Source organism: Dendrobates tinctorius, unplaced genomic scaffold, assembly GCF_039654945.1.
Source record: "Dendrobates tinctorius isolate UK_male_01 unplaced genomic scaffold, ASM3965494v1 ptg000119l, whole genome shotgun sequence".
In the NCBI taxonomy this organism is placed as follows: domain Eukaryota; kingdom Metazoa; phylum Chordata; class Amphibia; order Anura; family Dendrobatidae; genus Dendrobates; species Dendrobates tinctorius.
Window position 1 is genome coordinate 2,762,881 of NW_027361787.1, and position 21,193 is coordinate 2,784,073.

Here is a 21,193-nt window from a genome sequence, read left to right on the forward strand (position 1 = left end):
AAAGACCGGCAGCATCATCTTGCTGCAGATGGTGTCACTGTGCATCGGTCAACAATACAGCGCACTTTGCACAAGGAGAAGCTGTATGGGAGAGTGATGCGAAAGAAGCCGTTTCTGGAAGCACGCCACAAACAGTCGCCTGAGGTATGCCACAGCACATTTGGACAAGCCAGTTACATTTTGGAAGAAGGTCCTGTGGACTGATGAAACAAAGATTGAGTTGTTTGGTCATACAAAAAGGCGTTATGCATGGAGGCTAAAAAACACAGCATTCCAAGAAAAACACTTGCTACCCACAGTAAAATTTGGTGGAGGTACCATCATGCTTTGGGGCTGTGTGGCCAATGCCGGCACCGGCAATCTTGTTAAAGTTGAGGGTCGCATGGATTCAACTCAGTATCAGCAGATTCTTGACAATAATGTGCAAGAATCAGTGACGAAGTTGAAGTTACGGAGGGGATGGATATTTCAGCAAGACAATGATCCAAAACACTGCTCCAAATCTACTCAGGCATTCATGCATAGGAACAATTACAATGTTCTGGAATGGCCATCCCAGTCCCCAGACCTGAATATCATTGAACATCTGTGGGATGATTTGAAGCGGGCTGTCCATGCTCGGCGACCATCAAACTTAACTGAACTGGAATTGTTTTGTAAACAGGAATGGTCACAAATACCTTCATCCAGGATCCAGGAACTCATTAATAGCTACAGAAAGCGACTAGAGGCTGTTATTTTTGCAAAAGGAGGATCTACGAAATATTAATGTCACTTTTATGTTGAGGTGCCCATACTTTTGCACCCGTCAAATTTTGTCTAAATGCAGATTGCACATTTTCTGTTAGTACAATAAACCTCATTTGAATCCAGAAATATAACTGAGTCCATCAGTTATTAGATATATGAAACTGAAATAGCTGTTGCAAAAACCAAAATTGTTATAAAGAAAAAAGGTTAACATTAATAGGGGTGCCCAAACTTTAACATATAACTGTATATATATATATCTTATTATTATTTTTGCCTAAAATACAAAGGCCATGTGTCATCTTAGATGTTCGGCCTTTTAGAGATCATTTCATCTTCTTCTTACTACTGCTCACAATAACGGTCATTTTGACCAGGGGCGCCCACACTTTTACACGCTGTCAATGCTTCGTCCCGCTGGTGCTCAATATTTAATAGGGTCTCGCTATTAAACTTAATGAAAAGTTCGGTGAATATCTTTGAGCTGTTATTACTAGAGATGAGCGAATATCGTCGGAGAAGTTGTTTTTGGCTAATATCGCTTACCGAATAGCTGCATCGGGACCCCGGATCCCTGGAGCGCTCCCGATAATCAGGTGCATGTGTCGCCCTCCATGCAGCTGCTGTGACTATCACACAGCGCAACACACGCAGCTGATTATCGGGAGCGCTCCAGCACACTGAGTCCTGCACACACTGAGGCCGCTGATCATGTGACCCCTGACTCCTCCCCTCCTGTGACCTCATCACAGGTCCTGTGCACACAGAGCAGTCATATATGTGGCGGACACTCCTGGATCTTCTGCTTTCTGGGCCGGTTCCTCCTGTGAGTCCCATTAACCCTTTCGCTCCCTGTATTCTCCTTTCTGACAGGACAATATCTGAATTCGGATAGTGTGACAGGAATTTAAGCAATGCGGAAGGAAAAAATGACAATTTTACTTTATTTCCTCACAAAAATGTGACTTTAACCCCAAAATCGGCAGCGTAACAAATACTTATTTTCCCCCACTGTAGTTTGTAGACTCCATATACAGATCCCTTAAGTGCAAAAAGAGCTGAATTCCCCACTTAAGTTATTGCATTTTGGAAATTGCCCCCACTGGGAATTTATCTCCAGGTAAAGGCACAATTGTGTCTCCATGGGGGTTGTGCTCACAGCCCAACATCGTGCGGCCTCCAAAGAAATGCCACCCCACACCATTACTGACCACTGCCAAACCGGTCATGCTGAAGGATGTTGCAGGCAGCAGATCGCTCTCCACGGCGTCTCCAGACTCTGTCACGGCTGTCACGTGCTCAGTGTGAACCTGCTTCCATCTGTGAAAAGCACAGGGCGCCAGTGGCAAATTTGCCAATCCCGGTGTTCTGTGGCAAATGCCAAGCGTCCTGTACGGTGTTGGACTGTGAGCACAACCCCCATCTGTGGACGTTGGGACCTCAGACCATCCTCATGTAGTCAGTTTCTAACCGTTTGTGCAGAGACATGCACATTTGTGGCCTGCTAAAGATCATTTTGCAGGTCTCTGGCAGTACTCCTCCTGTTCTTCCTTGCATAAAGGTGGAGGTAGCGGTCCTGGTGCTGGGTTAATGCCTTCATACGACCCCCTTCACGTCTCCTTGTGTACTGGCCTGTCTCCTGGTAGCAACTCCAGCCTCTGGACACTACGCTGACAGACACAGTAAACCTTCTTGCTACAGCTCGCATTGATGTGCCATCCTGGATGAGCTGCACTACCTGAGCCACTTGTGTGGGTTTTAGAGGCCGTCTCATGTTACCACGAGTGTGAAAGCACAACCAACATTCGAAAGTGACCAAAACATCAGCCAGAAGCATTGGTACTGAGATGTGGTCTGTGGTCCCCACCTGCAGAACCACTCCTTTATTGAGGGTGTCTTGATAATTGCCAATAATTTCCATCTGTTGTCTATTCCATTTGCACAACAGCATGTGAAATTGATTGTCAATCAGTGTTGCTTCCTAAGTGGACAGTTTGATTTCACAGAAGTTTGATTTACTTGGAGTTATATTCTGTTGTTTAAGTGTTCCCTTTATTTTTTTGAACAGTGTATATAGATAGAGAGATTTTTTTTTTTCTTTACGTTGGAGGATCCAATTCCAGCTATTGCTGTGGGATCTATGATTTCTATCTACTCCACTGTGTACAAGATAATAGAGTATAATAAAGTTGTTATGGACGTGACGTAACTAACATTGTGCAGTGACTCTGCTTTCCATATAGTGATGGATATTTCTTGTTGGTGAAACTGTGATTTTTTTTTTCCACTTTAAACCTTTTTTAAACCCCTCTGATCAGTGCGATCACACAACATACAAGCCTCTGATGGCTCCGGTGATGCCCTGTACTACTGTAGTGCCGTGTATCATCACTGCCTGTCAGTGTAATACTAACGGCCCCATACACATGAGATCAGAGTTGGCTGATCGGTCATTTGGCAGACGGCGATCTCTCCCGACTCCCCCATATACACAAATATTCCAGCTTTCCTGTGGTCTGTATGAGAGAGTCGCCTCCAGACTCCTCTAGAGGAGGATTATCTACAGGAAGAACAAACGGATTATCCTCTGAAATTCAGGATGCCAGATCCTTCTCTGCCCTGACATCATCTGTCGGGAGGCCCCCAAATACATTATATGGTCGGCCAAACCCCCCGAAATCAGAGCTTTCATGGAACTTTAGTCTACTGTGTATGGGGGCGTTATAAGGTAACTTATTGGACGCTGCCTCTGGCCCGACCTAATAGACTTTCATACATTGCAGCCCAGACCCCATTATTAGGCATGTAAGTATCAGAGTAACTAGGCCGCCCCATACTATCGAGTACTTGGGGGCGGGGGGCATTCAGCCAAACTCTGTCACACCTTCTTAGATGTCATGTTTGCTTTTCACAGCAGCAAGTGGTTTTGTTGAAGCCTCATCTGTGCCGTCCCTGCGGTGTACATCTATGTTCTGGGGCCCAAAAAGATTCATTTATTTTTAATAAATGTTCAACATATTAAAAATTATACAATTGTGGCCAAAAGTATTGACACCCCTGCAATTCTGTCAGATAATACTCAGCTTCTTCCTGAAAATGATTGCAAACACAAATTCTTTGGTATTATTATCTTCATTTAATTTGTCTTAAATGATAAAACACAAAAGAGAATGAAGCAAAAAGCAAAACATTGATCATTTCACACAAAACTTCAAAAATGGGCCAGACAAAAGTATTGGCACCCTCAGCCTAATACTTGGTTGCACAACCTTTAGCCAAAATAACTGCGACCAACCGCTTCCGGTAACCATCAATGAGTTTCTTACAATGCTCTGCTGGAATTTTAGACCATTCTTCTTTGGCAAACTACTCCAGGTCCCTGATATTAGAAGGGTGCCTTCTCCAAACTGCCATTTTTAGATCTCTCCACAGGTGTTCTATGGGATTTAGGTCTGGACTCATTGCTGGCCACCTTAGAAGTCTCCAGTGCTTTCTCGCAAACCATTTTCTAGTGCTTTTTGAAGTGTGTTTTGGGTCATTGTCCTGCTGGAAGACCCATGATCTCTGAGGGAGACCCAGCTTTCTCACACTGGGCCCTACATTATGCTGCAAAATTTGTTGGTAATCTTCAGACTTCATTATGCCATGCACACGGTCAAGCAGTCCAGTGCCAGAGGCAGCAAAGCAACCCCAAAACATCAGGGAACCTCCGCCATGTTTGACTGTAGGGACCGTGTTTTTTTCTTTGAATGCCTCTTTTTTTTCTCCTGTAAACTCTATTTTGATGCCTTTGCCCAAAAAGCTCTACTTTTGTCTCATCTGACCAGAGAACATTCTTCCAAAACGTTTTAGGCTTTTTCAGGTAAGTTTTGGCAAACTCCAGCCTGGCTTTTTTATCTCTCGGGGTAAGAAGTGGGGTCTTCCTAGGTCTCCTACCATACAGTCCCTTTTCATTCAGACGCCGACGGATAGTACGGGTTGACACTGTTGTACCCTCAGACTGCTGGGCAGCTTGAACTTGTTTGGATGTTAGTCGAGGTTCTTTATCCAACATCCGTACAATCTTGCGTTGAAATCTCTTGTCAATTTTTCTTTTCCGTCCACATATAGGGAGGTTAGCCACAGTGACATGGGCTCTTGACACTGCGCACGGTAGACACAGGAACATTCAGGTCTTTGGAGATGGACTTGTAGCCTTGAGATTGCTCATGCTTCCTCACAATTTGGTTTCTCAAGTCCTCAGACAGTTCTTTGGTCTTCTTTCTTTTCTCCATGCTCAATGTTGTACACACAAGGACACAGGACAGAGGTGGAGTCAACTTTAATCCATGTCAACTGGCTGCAAGTGTGATTTAGTTATTGCCAACACCTGTTAGGTGCCACAGGTAAGTTACAGGTGCTGTTAATTACACAAATTAGAGAAGCATCACATGATTTTTCGAACAGTGCCAATACTTTTGTCCACCCTCTTTTTTATGTTTGGTGTGGAATTATATCCAATTTGGCTTTAGGACAATTCTTTTTGTGTTTTTTCATTTAAGACAAATTAAATGAAGATAATAATTTGTGTTTGCAATCATTTTCAGGAAGAAACTGAGTATTATCTGACAGAATTGCAGGGGTGTCAGTACTTTTGGCCACAACTGTAAAATGTGTCTTCTGCTTTTTACATATTTTTTTCTTCTTACAAGAATTGTTGGAGCCAATTTTCTTTAGAAACATTTTAATATCGGCTTTTTCTGGAGTTTTTCTTGTAATATAGGAAAGCCTAAGGCCAGAAGTAAACTCCATAAATCACTGTACATGGAGACTTTGGGATCAGATCATTTCTGTCCGTTGTGTTTGTGGAAACAAAAAATCCTTTCTAAAAGCCTCAAACTTCTGTGTGTGACTCAGAGCTGAGATCTAACGTGAGAGAAGATTCCAGTGCGGGAAGACGGGAAACCTTCATATAGACGGCCGGTGGGGATGGAGTCAGTGACCGACTCTGGCGAAATCTGTCTCTAGAGCCGCAGTAGAAGATGAAGATGTCGTCCTCATCATGAAGGAGTTATTTCTCATGTCGTGTGTAATGAATATCTCCTGCAGTATTGCTAATGCCGATTCCAGGGTCGGTAATGAGACGAGAATTAGCGTTATGGAAGATGAGTCTATGAGGAACGTGTTCAGCTGACGACTCCGAGGAGGAAACTGCTTGTTGTCTGTGGCCTAAATATATAGGTTTTATTAGTAGATGTCAGGGAAGAAAACTAAACCCTGTAAGATAATAAATCTCCTCATATGTTTCCCTCATTATCTCCAGTAATTGTATTATTACACAGGATTCTTATGATGTTACATCGGATCATCTTCTCATTCAGGTCTCTACAATATCGGATCCTCTCAGTGAAGATCTTCTACAGAAGAGAATTTTCCTGATTTACCCATCAAGGATGGATATGGACAGAGACAAGATGGCGGAGAGGATGTTACACCTCACCCTAGAGATCCTCTTCCATCTCACTGGAGAGGTGAGAGATTCTGATGACCTCACATTACATCATTCTTATCTATGGGAATAACAGATGGACAGAACTGGAGAGGTGAGGACTCTGGAAATGTCTATAGTGAGATTTATGATTGTGTCTCTCCATAACCAGGATTACACAGTGGTGAAGAAGACCTCTAGTGATCGCTGTCAGGACCCTGTGTCTGAGAGATGGGGAAGATCCCTGAGCCCAATCACGGGGCCTCCACCTCACCCCCTGATCCATGAGGACATCAATGACCAGAAGATCCTAGAACTCATCTACAAGATGCTTGAGCTTCTGACTGGAGAGGTGACACTGCTGGGACATTATACAGTAACAATATGAAGGGATCGGGGGGGATGACGGTATCATTGTACGTGGCAAGTTCCTATAAGGTGCCAGGATGTTGCTGTCTATTTCTCCATGGAGGAGTGGGAGTATTTAGACGGACACAGAGATCTGTACACGGACGTCATAATGGAGGTTCCCCAGCCCCTCACATCACCAGGTAATAGACAGGACTAATTACACACGGCCTATAATTATCTGTATGTAGAGAATTAATTCAGTCCCTGTATGTGTTTCCTCCAGATCTATCCAGTAAGAGGACAACACCAGAGAGATGTCCCCGTCCTCTTCTTCCACAGGACTGTAACCAAGAAGATCCCAGTGCTCCTCAGGATCATCAGGTAGATGGAGAGAAGGTGTCAGGAGATCTCCCCTATGATGTGTAGACGGCTGTGAAGGTCTTGTGCTCAGTCTTGTTTTATCCACCAGTATTATATGTTTTATACTTGTGTAATGAGAACGGTGGAGATGGCAGGATTAGAGCTGATCATAGATGGGACTTCTCCATCTGTCGGTGACTTTTACAATATTTGTTTCAGGGTGAAGATCTGACTCCTATTAATCCTACAGAGACATATGTGAGGGATGATGAGCGGTGTAAAGAGGAGATTCCCACATATGACTACCCAGGTGAGTAGTAACCACTGAATGCAGAGAAGTCACAGATTCCTCTCAGTCACCGGCTGTGGCTGCTTTATCGGTGGTGTAGTCCGGCCGTATTACCATGATCACCATTTTGCCTCTAGACCACAACATTCTCCTCCACCCAAAACTGTTCAAATGACTTTGGGCATTGAAAGCCCTTTTCTATAGAACTTAACCCTTGGAGGATCCACCTAACCCCTGGGATTAATGTGAGGGTGATCCCTTAAGGCAAGATCTATATGATTGCTTGTACCTGACCCAATATATGCCGAGTGCGCGCTTAAAGAGTCACACGGAACACAGAGTTAGATGTCTACTCCTTTCTCAGTAAAGGCTTGCACGCAACTGAAGTTTATTCTCAAGACAAAGAGACAGGAAATGGGTGTCACACAATCTTCTGAGTAGCCAGTGTCAGTCTATGATAGGTCCATTTCAGCTTCACTTCCATATATGGTATCCAGTATCTCAGCTTCTGCATTCCAAGGATTCCTTCCAGGGTGCTGTCTGAAGACACAGACGCCATCTTGGTACACCATATCTGAACTGACAAATCAGGTTGACCCAGCCTATTTTGACCTTAATGATCTGGCCATTTTTAGCAATTCTGACCAGTGTCCCTTTATGAGGTAATAACTCAGGAACGCTTCAACGGATCCTAGCGATTCTGAGAATTTTTTCATCACATATTGGGCTTCATGTTAGTGGTAAATTTAGGTCAATAATTTTTGCGTTTATTTGTGAAAAAATTGGAAATTTGGTGAAAATTTTGAATTTTTATTCTATTAAACCAGAGAGTTATGTGACACAAAATAGTTAATAAATAACATTTTCCAAATGTTTACTTTACATCAGCACAATTTTGGGAAAAAAAAATTTTTTTGTTAGGAAGTTATAAGGGTTAAAAGTTGACCAGCGATTTCTCATTTTTACAACACCATTTTTTTTTAGTGATGACCACCTCACAATTGAAGTCACTTTGAGGGATCAATATGACAGAAAACACCCAAAAGTGACACCATTCGAAAAACTGCACACCTCAAGGTGCTCAAAACCACATTCAAGAAGATTATTAACCCTTCAGGTGCTTCACAGGAACTAAAGCAATGTGGAAGGAAAAAATGGACATTTTAATTTTTCCAACAAAAATGTTCTTTTAGCCTCATTTTTTCATTTTCACATGGGCAACAGGATAAAATAGATCCTAAATTTGTTGGTCAATTTCTCCTGAGTACACAGATACCTCATATGTGGTCATAAACCACTGTTTGGGCGCACGGCAGGGCTCGGAAGGGAAGGAGCGCCATTTGACTTTTTGAAGGGAAAATTAGCTCCAATCGTTAGCGGACACCATGTCGTGTATGGAAAGTATGTAGTGTATGTCAGGTTAGTGTGTGTGGTGTTGTGTATGTCAGGTTGGTGTGTGGTGTAGTGTACATCAGGTCAGTGTGTGTGTGTGGTGCAGTGTACGTCTGGTTGTGGTGTAGTGTATGTCAGGTTGGTGTGTGTGGTGTAGTATATGTCAGGTCGGTGTGTGTGTGGTGTAGTGTATGTCAGGTTGGTGTGTGGTGTAGTGTATGTCAGGTCGGTGTGTGTGTGGTGTAGTGTATGTCAGGTCGGTGTGTGTGGTGTAGTGTATGTCAGGTCGGTGTGTGTGGTGTAGTGTATGTCAGGTCGGTGTGTGGTGTAGTGTACGTCAGGTTGGTGTGTGGTGTAGTGTATGTCAGGTTGGTGTGTGTGGTGTAGTGTATGTCAGGTTGGTGTGTGTGGTGTAGTGTACGTCAGGTCGGTGTGTGGTGTAGTGTATGTCAGGTTGGTGTGTGTGGTGTAGTGTATGTCAGGTCGGTGTGTGTGTGGTGTAGTGTACGTCAGGTTGTGGTGTGTGATGTAGTGCATGTCAGGTTGGGTGTGTTGTGTTGTGTATGTCAGCCTGGTGTGGGTGAGTTCTGTAGTGGAGTGTCAGGATGTGTTTAGTCCCTGGACGTGTGATGAATTCTGAAGCATTCATTCATACACAGTGTAGGTTTGTCGGGACACGTTTCACATTGGAAACGAGTTTCCCTTCTTATCCCCCTTTTATAGCACACCCGGCACCTTTATTTTTGCTCTCCCCTTAGTGGGAGCATGTTGTCCTGGTACCATACGGGAAACTTGAGTTCCAGGGGTGCTGGGACATGCTCCGTCCTCCTCTCCAAAATTCATGGCCTTTATCACCGCCTCCTGGAACTGAAGGAAGGTGCTGTTGGTCTGGCTTGCACATCGTGATAGCACGCATGCGTTATATAGTGCCATTTGTACGATGTGCACAGCCAGTTTTTTATACCACACTTTCGCCTTCCGCATGGCACGATAGGGCTGGGGGACTTTATCAGATAGATCAACTCCCCCCATGTTTTTGTTGTACCCCAGGGCACAGTCCGGTTTGTGGACCTGGTCTGGGGTACCTCGAACGGTGGTGGCCGTGGTGCCGGGAACATGGATTGTTGTCAAGAGAAAGACGTCTCTTTTGTCTTTGAACTTGACCACAACCATGTTGCCGCTACAATGGGCTCGGCTCTCACCCTTTGGGAGAGGCTGCTCAATTAGCGACAAAGGGAGACCCCTCTGGTTTCTGCGCACGGTACCGCAAGCGACAGTAGCTCTGGCAGAGAGGGATTGAAATAGTGCGATGCTTGTATAAAAGTTATCAACGTACAGATGGTCACCTTTATCAAGCAGAGGGTGGACCAAATCCCACACTGTTTTCCCACTCACCCCCAGAGCAGGTGGACATTCTGGGGGCTGGATCCTGGTGTCCTTCCCTTGGTAAACTCTAAAGCTGAGTGTGTACCCTGAGGTACTCTCACACAGCTTGTAGAGTTTTATCCCATACCTCGCCCTTTTGCTGGGCAGGTACTGACGGAACGGAAGCCTCGCTTTGAAGTGGATGAGGGATTCATCCACACAAATTTCCCTTTGGGGAATGTACACTTCAGAAAACTTGTTGCTGAAGTGTTCGATGACCGACCGAATTTTGAACAGTGTATCAAAATTGGGGTCATCGCGGGGAAGGCTGTCAGTGTTGTCCCTAAAATGGAGAAACTTATGAATCGCCTCAAAACGTCTGCGACTCATAACTATGCCAAATACTGGAGTTTGATATAAAATTACAGTACTCCAGTATTGACGAATTTCTGGTTTCTTCACAATCCCCATGTGAAGGACCAGTCCCCAATATTTCATCATTTCTACAGAGTCAATGGGGCTCCAAGTAGAGAATAATGAATTAGGGTTTTCAGCCAAAAATTGCTGGGCGTACAAGTTTGTTTGCTCCACCATAAGACTGACAATTGACTCCGAGAAATAGACTTTGAAAAAGTCTATTTCCCTGAAGTTGGCAGTCTCAAACTGGATTCCTGATTGGGGAACGAAATCAGGAATCCGTGGAGCAACATTCTCAGGGACAGGGGTCCAGGAGGGGGCACTAGTGCTAGGTTGGGGGTTACTCACATTTGGCTGTGGGTCTTCTTCCCCGGCTTCCGTCTCTTCCTCCCTGGGCTCCAGACTATTTCTCATCCTGCAACATCTTGGTGGTGGTAAGTCTGTGTCGCTGGAGGAGGAAGAGTGGGAGGAATAGAGAAAAGTGGGGTCCTCTCCCTCACTATCCGCTTCAGAGGCAGTAAAGGCATATGCCTCCTCAGCTGAGTACACCCTTTGAGACTGGGATGACTGTGACGAGTGGGACATTGTGTGTGTGGTGTGTATGTGTAAAAAAACATAAACTTATAGTGTGCGTGTGTATGTGCGAGTGTTTGAAACTTTCTACTACAGGAGGGGGCTGTCAGGTGCCGTGGGTCAGGAGGTAGTAGCAGCAGGGTGGTGATCACTGGGGGCGATCACCGGGGCAGGGGGCGATCACAGGGCCAGGGGGGGCGGAATCAGGCAGCATAAGGGAGATCTGCGGCGGCAGCAGCAGGGCGTGATCACCGGGGCAGAGGGGCAATCACAGGGCCGGGGGGTGGAATCAGGCAGCAGAGGGGAGCGGAGGACCGCACAGAGGAGAGATCAGCGGCAGCAGCAGCAGGGGGCAGGGGGTGATTACAGGGCTGAGGGGTGATCATAGGGGCAGGGGGGTGATCACAGGGCCGGAGGGAGTGGAATTGGGCAGCAGAGGGGAGCGGAGGACAGCACAGAGGGGAGATCAGTGGCGACAGCAGCAGGGGGGTAATTACTGGGCGGGGGGTGCGATCACCTGGGCAGGGGGGCGATAACCTGGGCAGGAAGGGGCAATCACCTCTGCAGTGGGGGTGATCACAGGGGCAGGGGGTGTAATGAGGCAACAGAGGGGAGCGGAGCACAGTACCAGAGGGAAGATCGGCGGCAGTGGCAGCAGGCACGGTGATCGGCGACAGCAGCAGCAGGCAGAGACATGTCAGGTGTCAGGGCAGCAGGCAGCACCTCGCTCTTCACCTACCACGGACAGGATGAGGCTGAAGAGCGAGGGCAGCCATACCTGACACCTGCCCCACATCTGATTGGAGGGATAGCGTCACGTGTACGCTAGCTCCAATCAGATCTGGGGGATGACACAGAGGTCACCTAGCTACAGCCAATGGCTGATGCTATTGCAGCATCAGCCATTGCTGATTTGTAATAGTTCACCAAGTTTCATTAGTGAAATATTACAATCACTCTGTTTGGCTGTTTCACTTTCAAAAGCCAATCAGAGCGATCGTAACCATGAGGGGGGGGCAAAGCCACCCCCCTGGGGTTAACTACAGGTCCTGGTGCTCTGATTACACATTCATCTGTATTGGCCTATGACAGGTCGCTGACCCCTCACTGACCTGCCCCCATTATTACATAATGCATATAATAGCATTGATGTTATTGGTGATAATGCCTATAATATTGTGGCTATTTTGAGGCTTAGAAAAAAAATTACATCCAGCAAAATGTCACCGGCGATGGCGGCGCCTGCGCAGCAGCATCTATATCAACTATATCAACTTTCCATCAGCACAATTTTGAAAACAAAATTTTTTTTAGTTAGGAAGTTATAAGGGTTAAAAGTTAAACAGCGATTTTTCATTTTTACAAAAAAATTTAGAAAACCATTTTTTAGGGACCACCTCACATTTGAAGTGAGTTTGGGGGGTCAATATGACAGAAAATACCCAAAAGTGACACCATTCTAAAAACTGCACCCCTCCAGGTGCTCAAAACCACATTCAAGAAGGTTATTAACCCTTCAGGTGCTTCACAGGAATGAATCAAATGTGGAAGGAAAAAATAAACATTTACTTTTCTTTCACAAAAATTTTCCTTTAGACCTAATTTTTTTACTTTCACAAGGGTATCGAGAAGGTGGACTATAAATTTTGTTTTGCAATTTCTCATGAGCGTGCCGATACCCCATATATGGGGAAATCTACTGTTTGGGCGCACGGCAGGGCTCAGAAGGGAAGGAGCGCCATTTGACTTTTTGAATGTAAAATATGCTGGAATAATTAGCGGTTGCCATGTCGTGTTTGGAGAGCCCCTGATCTGCCTTAACAGTGGAAACCCCCAACAAGTGTTACCATTTTGGAAACTAGACCCCTTAGGGAACTTATCCCGATGTGTATTGAGCACCTTGAACCCACAGGTGCTTCACAGAAGTTTATAGCGTAGAGCCGTGAAAATAAAAAAAAATAAAATTTTTCACAAATCACTTTAGCTCCAAATTTTGCATTTTTATAAGGGTAACAGGAGAAATTGCTCCATACAATTTGTTGTGCAATTTCTCCTGAGCTCGCCGATACCCCATATGTGGGAGAGTACTACTGTTTGGGCGCATGGCAGCGCTTGGAAGGGAAGGAGCGCCATATTGGAGAGCAGATTTTGCTGGAAGTGTTTGTGGGTGACATGTCACATTGTCAGAGCCCCTGAGGTGCCAGAACAGCATAAGCCCCAAAAGTGACTGCATTTTACCAAATACTTCCCTGAATGAATTCTTCTAGTGGTGCAGTGAGCATATTGACCCCACAGCTGTTCCATAGAAAATTATACCATTGGGCAGTGAAGAGAAAAATTACTGTATTTTTCGGACTATAAAGTGCACCCCAAATTTTCAAAAGGAAAATAGTGGAAAAAATGTGCCAAATGGGGGTCCGTCTTACAGTCCGAATTCAGCTTACCGGGGGAAATCAGCACAGGTGCAAGAGTGGTCACAGATGTTCGGTGGTGCGGTGGCCTCCGGAAAATCCCATCCCAGGCTGTTGCGGTAGCGATGCTCTGTGCTGGGGCGGCAGGTCTCTGTGCTGGAGTGGCGGCAGCGCTCTGCCCTGGGGTGGCGGCAGCGCTCTGTGCTGAGGTGGTGGCAGCTCCCTGCCCTGGGGAGGTGGCAGCGCTCTGTGCTGGGGCGGCCGCTGTGCTCTCTACTGAGGTGACGGCAGCGCTCTGTGCTGGGACGGTGGCGCTCTGTGTTGCGTAAGGGGCTCCGCCGCCATTTTGTCAAAGCCGGAGGCCCCTGCAGCTCCATTACTGCGATGCGGTGGCCTCTGGGAAAATGGCAGCTGGGGGCGGCGCATGCTCACATTCAGATCTCGGCAACGAGATCTCTGGATGAGATCTGAATCTGAGCATGCGCCGCCCACAGCGTCCATTTTTCCGGAGACCACCGCATCGCAGCAATGGAACTGTGGGGGTTCCCCGGGCTTTGACAAAATTCCAAAGGAGCCCTCCACACAGCACAGAGCACCGCTGCCCCAGCATTTGTAAGTATATATTCATCTATGGATATAGTGACCATTTTCACTACATGGATGATTTCCAGAAACTCGTAGTAGAAGTTTCAGAGCAAACATTGCAAAAATGTCATTGTAGTGCCCAATATATTGTGCCCAGCTTGTGTCTCTGGAGACCTCCCCCCACCTACCCCCGGAAATTATTAAGTCAGCTCTACTCAAATGTGTCTGTCACTAAATAAACCAAATGCTTGAATGTCAAAACAGTTCAAAAACGTGGTTCTGTGTGGAAGATTGTAAAGCCGTCATGGAGGCATAAGGCTGGCAATGATGGGCATTGTGGGTAATAATAGCGGGGATCATGCCTCATTCCTCTCTAGGAACATACACGACATCTTCTCTGGGGTTCTTTCTTGTTTCAGTTACTGGGATGAGTGCAATAAAATGTCGCTCAGTGAGTCTTCTGACATCTTCACATTCTAAAGGATTGGCGGGGACAAAATTGTCAAAAACAAGATTTTCAGTGACCTTTTCCTGATAATCAAGGAAAGTATCTGCATTTCCGGCTTTTTTGTATAACACAAAAGAAATATATGTGGCCACCTGAAACAAATACATGACTAACTTTTTATACCAGATCTATGATTCTCTTGATACCTGGTATGGCTGTAGAACCTGATCTGCAAGGTCCACACCCCATATATTTGTTGTAGTCAATGACAGACACAGGTTTTGGAGTAGTGGATCCCTGTTGGTCTGCAGTGGCCCTTGTGGCATCTGTGGGGATCGAGCTCAGGATAAAAATATCTTTTTATCCTTAATATTAAGGGCAAGCAGCTCTCCATTGTGTAAAGCCCCTGACTGCCTCTTTCAGAACTTTTTGCTGACCAATGATTGTGGAAACCCCTGACGGTTTTTGCGAATGGTCCCACAAGCCCCTATGTTATGTTCAACCAGACTTTTAAATAGGGGTATGCTGGTGTAGTAGTTGTCAACATACAGATTGTAGCCTTTTTGTAAAAATGGAGTTATCAGCTCCCCAACCATTTTTCCAGATGTCCCCAGATAAGTAGGGCGTCCTGGTGGGTTTAGTTGGCTGTCTTTCCCCTCATAAATGCGAAAAGCTGATGTGTATCCGGTTGAACTCTCACACATTTTATAGAGCTTTATTCCGAACCTTGCCCTCTTAGTAATAAATTGCTTGAGGTGCAGTCTTCCTTTGAATTTTACAAGGAACTCATCAATGGAAATGTTTTCTGTTGGGGTGTAGAGCTTTAAGAACATTTCTGTGAAGTCTTCGATGATGGGTCTGATTTTGAATAATCTGTCATGTTCTGGGGCATTTCTGGGCAGGCATTGACTATTGTCATTAAAATGCCAAAATCTCATGAGCATTTCATAACGGGTCCTAGGAAGAACGGCAGAAAACATAGTGGTGGCTTGAACAGGGCAGTTGGACCAATAGGACCGAATGCTCGTTTTTTTTAACAAGTCTCATAGCAAATGTAAGTCCTAAAAATGTTTTCCATTCTAGGACATTACTTGATTCCATAAATTTGACCTAGCATAATAGGATCGTTGATTCTGGCTGATGAATTGGGACGCATATTATTATTATTTATTTATATAGCACCATTGATTCCATGGTGAGAAGGGGTTACATACAAATTACAGATATCACTTACAGTAAACAAACTAAGAATGACAGACTGATACAGAGGGGAGAGGACCCTGCCCTTTCAAGCTTACATACTACAGGATGGTGGGGAAGGAGACAGTAGGTTGGTGGGTTGCAGCAGTTCAGTTGTTGGTTGAGGCGATATCTCCGGTAGTGGTGAGGAGGTAGCGGGGTCATTGCAGGCTATAAGCTTTCTTGAAGAGGTGGGTTTTCAGGTTCCGTCTGAAGGATCCGAATGTGGTTGATAGTCGGACATGTTGGGGCAAAGAATTCCAGAGGATGGGGGCTATTCAGGAGAAGTCATGGAGGCGGTTGGGTGAGGAGCGACATAAATATATAAATTTGTAGGCTAATATGCTCTAGCAAGCTATCTGTCATAAACAAATTAAAAAAATTGGTCCAAAATTTTCCACCTCCACATTTATACCAGGAATGGCATTAAAATTAGGGATGAATGGAGTAGCCGAATCTGAAGCCTCCCATCTGGGAAATGCTACAGCAAAGCCCCTTGGACATTGGTGTGCGCCAATTCACAAGCACTAGGGACAGCGCTAGTACTGGCCATTGTTCCCTGAGTTGGAGACATTTCTCCAGAAGCGCTATTTGTCCTTCTTGTTGTATTGGTCCTTGTGTGTGAGGATGGACCAGAATCACTGCTCATTTCTGAGCTATCACTGTCGCTGCTACTAAAGCCCTCGAAATCCACATCGCCATCTGACACTGCACTTTCTTCACTGTCAGAACATAAAAGTGCATAAGCCTCCTCTGCACTATAATACTGACGGGCCATTTTATTTATTTATTTTTTTCCCGGAAATAGAAAACTGACTTGACTGAACTCTGACATGACTGACATGACCAAATTATTGGGGAGACAATTGAGAAAAGCCTAATTCTTTAGCCTAACCCTGACTTTAGCCTAACAGTAACCCTAACTGTAACCCAAACTTTAGCCTAACACTAACCCTAACTATAACATTAACTGTAGCCTGGCTTATCTGGTTTTCTATTGACAGATGATGGACCTGAGTGGGGACTTGTTTTTGTGAGATGAGAATTGGTATTATTTTCGCCTACATAACATTGATTGGTTTCTTTTTATTCAATATTTGGGAGGCAGAATGAACAAACAGTTGAACACCGCACACTACTGGCTCATCCAACAAGGTTTTCTATTAGACTGTGAACTGTCATTGTCTTGGTAAATAATTATTCTATCAATGGGATGAAACTGAATGGGAGGAGACACAGATTAGATATTAGAAAAAACTTTTTGACAGTTAGAGTGATCAATGAGTGGAACAGGCTGCCACGAGAAGTGGTGAGTTCTCCTTCAATGGAAGTCTTCAGAGGCTGGACAGACATCTGACTGGGATGATTTAGCGAATCCTGCTTTGAGCAGGGGGTTGGACCAGATGGCCCAGGAGGTCCCTTCCAACTCTATGATTCTATGATTCTAAAGTTTTTTACATAGCTTGCCATTTTTATGGACAGTTTAAGTTGAAATATTCAAAAATATAAAACTCAAGAATATTTTATTTAAAAAAAATGTTTTTTATTTTAGCAGATGACTGTACCAGGAGATCAGAGGGACAGCTGACATCTTCAATTTTTAAATCTGATGATCTTGAGATCCTACAAGATACAACTGAAGTGATTGCTATTACTCCAGATATATCATCATCCATTCACAGCAAAGATCTGTCTGATCCTATGAAACAGGTCCCACCTTCTGATTCATTACTTACTACTAAGGAAAATCAAAGTCACAAAAGAGGCATTAAAAAACAAACTGGTCCTAAAGCAAAGAAGTCATTTTCATGTTCAGAATGTAAGAAATGTTTTAACAAGAAATCTCATTTTGTTACACACCAGAGAACACACACAGGGGAGAAGCCTTTTTCCTGTTCAGAATGTGGGAAAAGTTTTATAAATACATCAAATCTTATTGCACATCAGAGAACTCACACAGGGGAGAAGCCTTTTTCATGTTCAGAATGTGGGAAATGTTTTAGCTGGAAAAAACTATTGGTTAATCACCATAGAATTCACACAGGGGAGAAGCCTTTTTCCTGTTCAGAATGTGGGAAATGTTTTACAGATACATCAAATCTTATTGCACATCAGAGAACTCACACAGGGAAGAAGCCTTTTTCATGTTCAGAATGTGGTAAATGTTTTAACCGGAAATTAGATTTGGTTAATCACTATAGAACTCACACAGGGGAGAAGCCTTTTTCCTATTCAGAATGTGGGAAATGTTTTAACCAGAAAGGGAATCTTGATGAACACCAAAGAACTCACACAGGAGAGACGCTTTTTTCATGTTCAGAATGTGGGAAATGTTTTACTCAGAATTCAAGTCTTGTTACACATGAGAAAATTCACACAGCAGAGAAGCCATATTCATGTTCAGAATGTGGGAAATGTTTTAAATGGAAATCACAATTGGTTAATCACCATAGAACTCACACAGGGGAGAAGCCTTTTTCCTGTTCAGAATGTGGGAAATGTTTTAACTGGAAATCACAGTTGATTAATCACCATAGAACTCACACAGGGAAGAAGCCTTTTTCCTGTTCAGAATGTGGGAAATGTTTTAACTGGAAATCACAATTGGTTAATCATCATAGAACTCACACAGGGGAGAAGCCATTTTCCTGTTCAGAATGTGTAAAATGTTTTAACCGGAAATCAGATTTGGTTAATCACCATAGAACTCACACAGGGGAGAAGCCTTTTTCATGTTCAGAATGTGGGAAATGTTTTAACTGGAAATCACAATTGGTTAATCACCATAGAACTCACACAGAGGAGAAGCCTTTTTCATGTTCATAATGTGGGAAATGTTTTAACAATAAATCAGATTGTGTTAAGTACCAGAGAACTCACACAGCAGAAAAGCAATATTCATGTTCAGAATGTGGGAAATGTTTTAGCAAGAAATCAAATTGTGTTAAGCATCAGAGAACTCACACAGGGGAGAAACCCTTTTTCCTGTTAATGTGGGAAATATTTTAACCAGAAAGCGCTTCTTGATCACAATCAGAGCAGTCACACAGAGGAGAAGCCATTTTCATTTTCTTAATGTGGGAAATGTTTTACTTGGAAATCAACTGTTAATAAACATCAGAGACATCACATAGGGGAGAAGCCTTTTTTATGTTCATAGTGTTGGAATAGTTTTAATCAAAATTGAATCTTCTTAAATGGGTTGTCTCTTGTCATTCCTCATGTTTTCTGACAAAAGGATAAAACTAAACCTTATTAATTCCAAATGTAAAACTAAACCCATAATTCACCCCCTGAAGGTTAATCAATAGGTGACTAATAGAAAAAACATGTACCCCACATCTCAGTATATAGGGTGAGGTGATGTATTGACACTCTCCAAGCCTCTAATTTCTATGGATTTCCTCGTCCTCACTAAAGGCTTCATCAGGAGACTATTTAATATTGACCTATTTTGTTTTTTAAATTCGTTTATTGAACCATAAACAAGTGTACTGCATACATACTGGTATATAATGTTAAGCATAATATAATTACACATATATTTCACACTGCATTAAAATGTACAGCAAAATGTAAATACCAGTTGCATACAAATAAAGCAAAACATAATATGCATTAAATCACAGTGGCCTTGTGTTATTATTCCAGTGATGAGATCTACCTGACTACTAAATCATACCTACCTCTACGAGAACAAAAAAAAAAACTATTCTGCAGCCTACTTCCACACACTTAGTTGTTTATTATGTGACATCTACACTCTGCAAAGTAAGGTGAGAGGAATTCCACCTCTCCCATATCTTGTCGAATTTACCTGGGCACCCTCTATTCTGATATAACGTGCGCTCATATGGAATAATCGAGTTTACCAGGCTAATCCAGGACCCGAGAGAGGGAGATGAACTCCTCATCCACCGCAATGCCAATACCTTTCGTGCCATAAACAGCGTCTCTCTTAGGAATATCCCAACATATTGACCCCATGTCTCCTCATCCCATACTCCAAGTAGCCAGACCAGTGGCTCAAGGGGAACAGGAATTTGTACCAGAGACGTCCGTAGTGATGTCACTTCCCTCCAATATTGTGCAACAACCGGACAACCCCAGATCATATGAACAAAGTCTGCATCTATTGAGTGACATCTCAAACATTCCGACGATTGGTATCGGCCCATCTTAAAGAGTCGAGTTGGAGTCAAATATGATTGATTTACAATATATAACTGTATCATCCTGTTGTTAACAGACGGAGATACCTTGATCGATGACTCTAGGATTTCTTCCCACTCCTCTCCCTGTGTATCTGGGATGAGCCTTTCCCACTTCTTAACGGAGTCTATGGTGGATTCTGTCCCTATTGACAACAGATATGTATATAGAGAAGAGATGAGACCCTGGGGGCCCTGTGATTTAAGGATCCCTATCAAGGGTAGAGATGAAATAGCATTATCTGTACCTATACATCTCATATGTGATTGAAACGCTGATCTTAGGCCTGTTTCACACTTGCTTTTTTTTGCAGCGCGTTTTTCCCGCAAAAAAACGCATTGAAAAACGCATACAAAAGCATACAACTGCTGCGTTTTTTTCAAGCATTTTTATGAGCATGCATGAAAAAAACGCAGCGTCTTTAAGCGTTTGTATGCGTTTTTAGTGCGTTTTTACCGCGTTTGCGTTTTTTTCCAACATTAGGTGGCCACTCACACTAACCCAAACCATGACTTTACTAACCCTAACCCTTAACCAAACCATACTTAACCCTAACCCTGACCCTAACCCTGACCCTAACCCTTAACCAAACCATACTTAACCCTAACCCTGACCCTAACCCTTAACCAAACCATACTTAACCCTAACCCTGACCCTAACCCTTAACCAAACCATACTTAACCCTAACCCTGACCCTAACCCTTAACCAAACCATACTTAACCCTAACCCTGACCCTAACCCTGACCCTAACCCTTAACCAAACCATACTTAACCCTAACCCTGACCCTAACCCTAAACCCCCTTAACTAACCCTAACTTTACCCAAACCCCTAAATTCCATTGTCTAAACTAATGGTAAAAAAAAAAACGCATGTGCAAAAAAACGCATACATAAGCATGCCAATGCGCACATATGCTCACCATAGACTTATAATGGGTGTCTTGCTGTAAAAAAATGCATTGCGCGCGCATGCGTTTTTTTGAGGCAAATCGGACACACAAAAAATGCAACAAGTTGCATTTTGTGCGTCCGAGCGCATACCGCAAAAAAACGCATGTGCGGTAAAACGCGTACAAACGCATGTGTATGCGCACATAAGCGCATCCCATGCAAAGTATAGGAAAAAAAAACACATGCGCTATTTAGCGCTAAATTACCGCGAAAAAAAACGCAAATGTGAAACCAGCCTTAGCTGTAAATAATGAAAGAACTGAGACCTCAGGACACTGCGATTAATTTGTAATTGTTCAAAAGAGATCAAAGTTCCACGGTCATACAGATCGCCTATCGTAGAGACACTATATTGAGCCCAAAACTCGGCAGATGGATGTT

At 43.9% G+C, this 21,193-nt stretch overlaps 2 protein-coding genes across 3 annotated transcripts in view; both read left to right on the forward strand.

The window, feature by feature from the left end:
- LOC141101553 (oocyte zinc finger protein XlCOF29-like) overlaps positions 1-6,605 on the forward strand; it is a 221,784-nt gene extending 215,179 nt beyond the window's left edge. Inside the window, exon 3 of the mRNA XM_073590673.1 lies at positions 6,390-6,605. Coding sequence (XP_073446774.1) covers positions 6,390-6,605 — 216 coding nt within the window. The remainder of the gene's footprint in view (positions 1-6,389) is intronic.
- Positions 6,606-6,654: 49 nt separating this feature from the next.
- Positions 6,655-19,270, forward strand: LOC141101515 (uncharacterized). 2 transcript variants are annotated; one of them, XM_073590641.1, is made up of 4 exons: positions 6,655-6,768; positions 6,852-6,949; positions 7,148-7,238; positions 17,200-19,270. In XM_073590641.1, exons 1-4 carry the CDS (start codon positions 6,684-6,686, stop codon positions 18,471-18,473), a joined length of 1,548 nt encoding a protein of 515 aa, XP_073446742.1. In that variant the 5' UTR covers positions 6,655-6,683; the 3' UTR covers positions 18,474-19,270. The 2 variants fall into 2 exon arrangements, with proteins under 2 accessions (XP_073446742.1, XP_073446744.1); XM_073590643.1 differs by having other exon boundaries at positions 17,203-19,270.
- Positions 19,271-21,193: the final 1,923 nt, after the last annotated feature.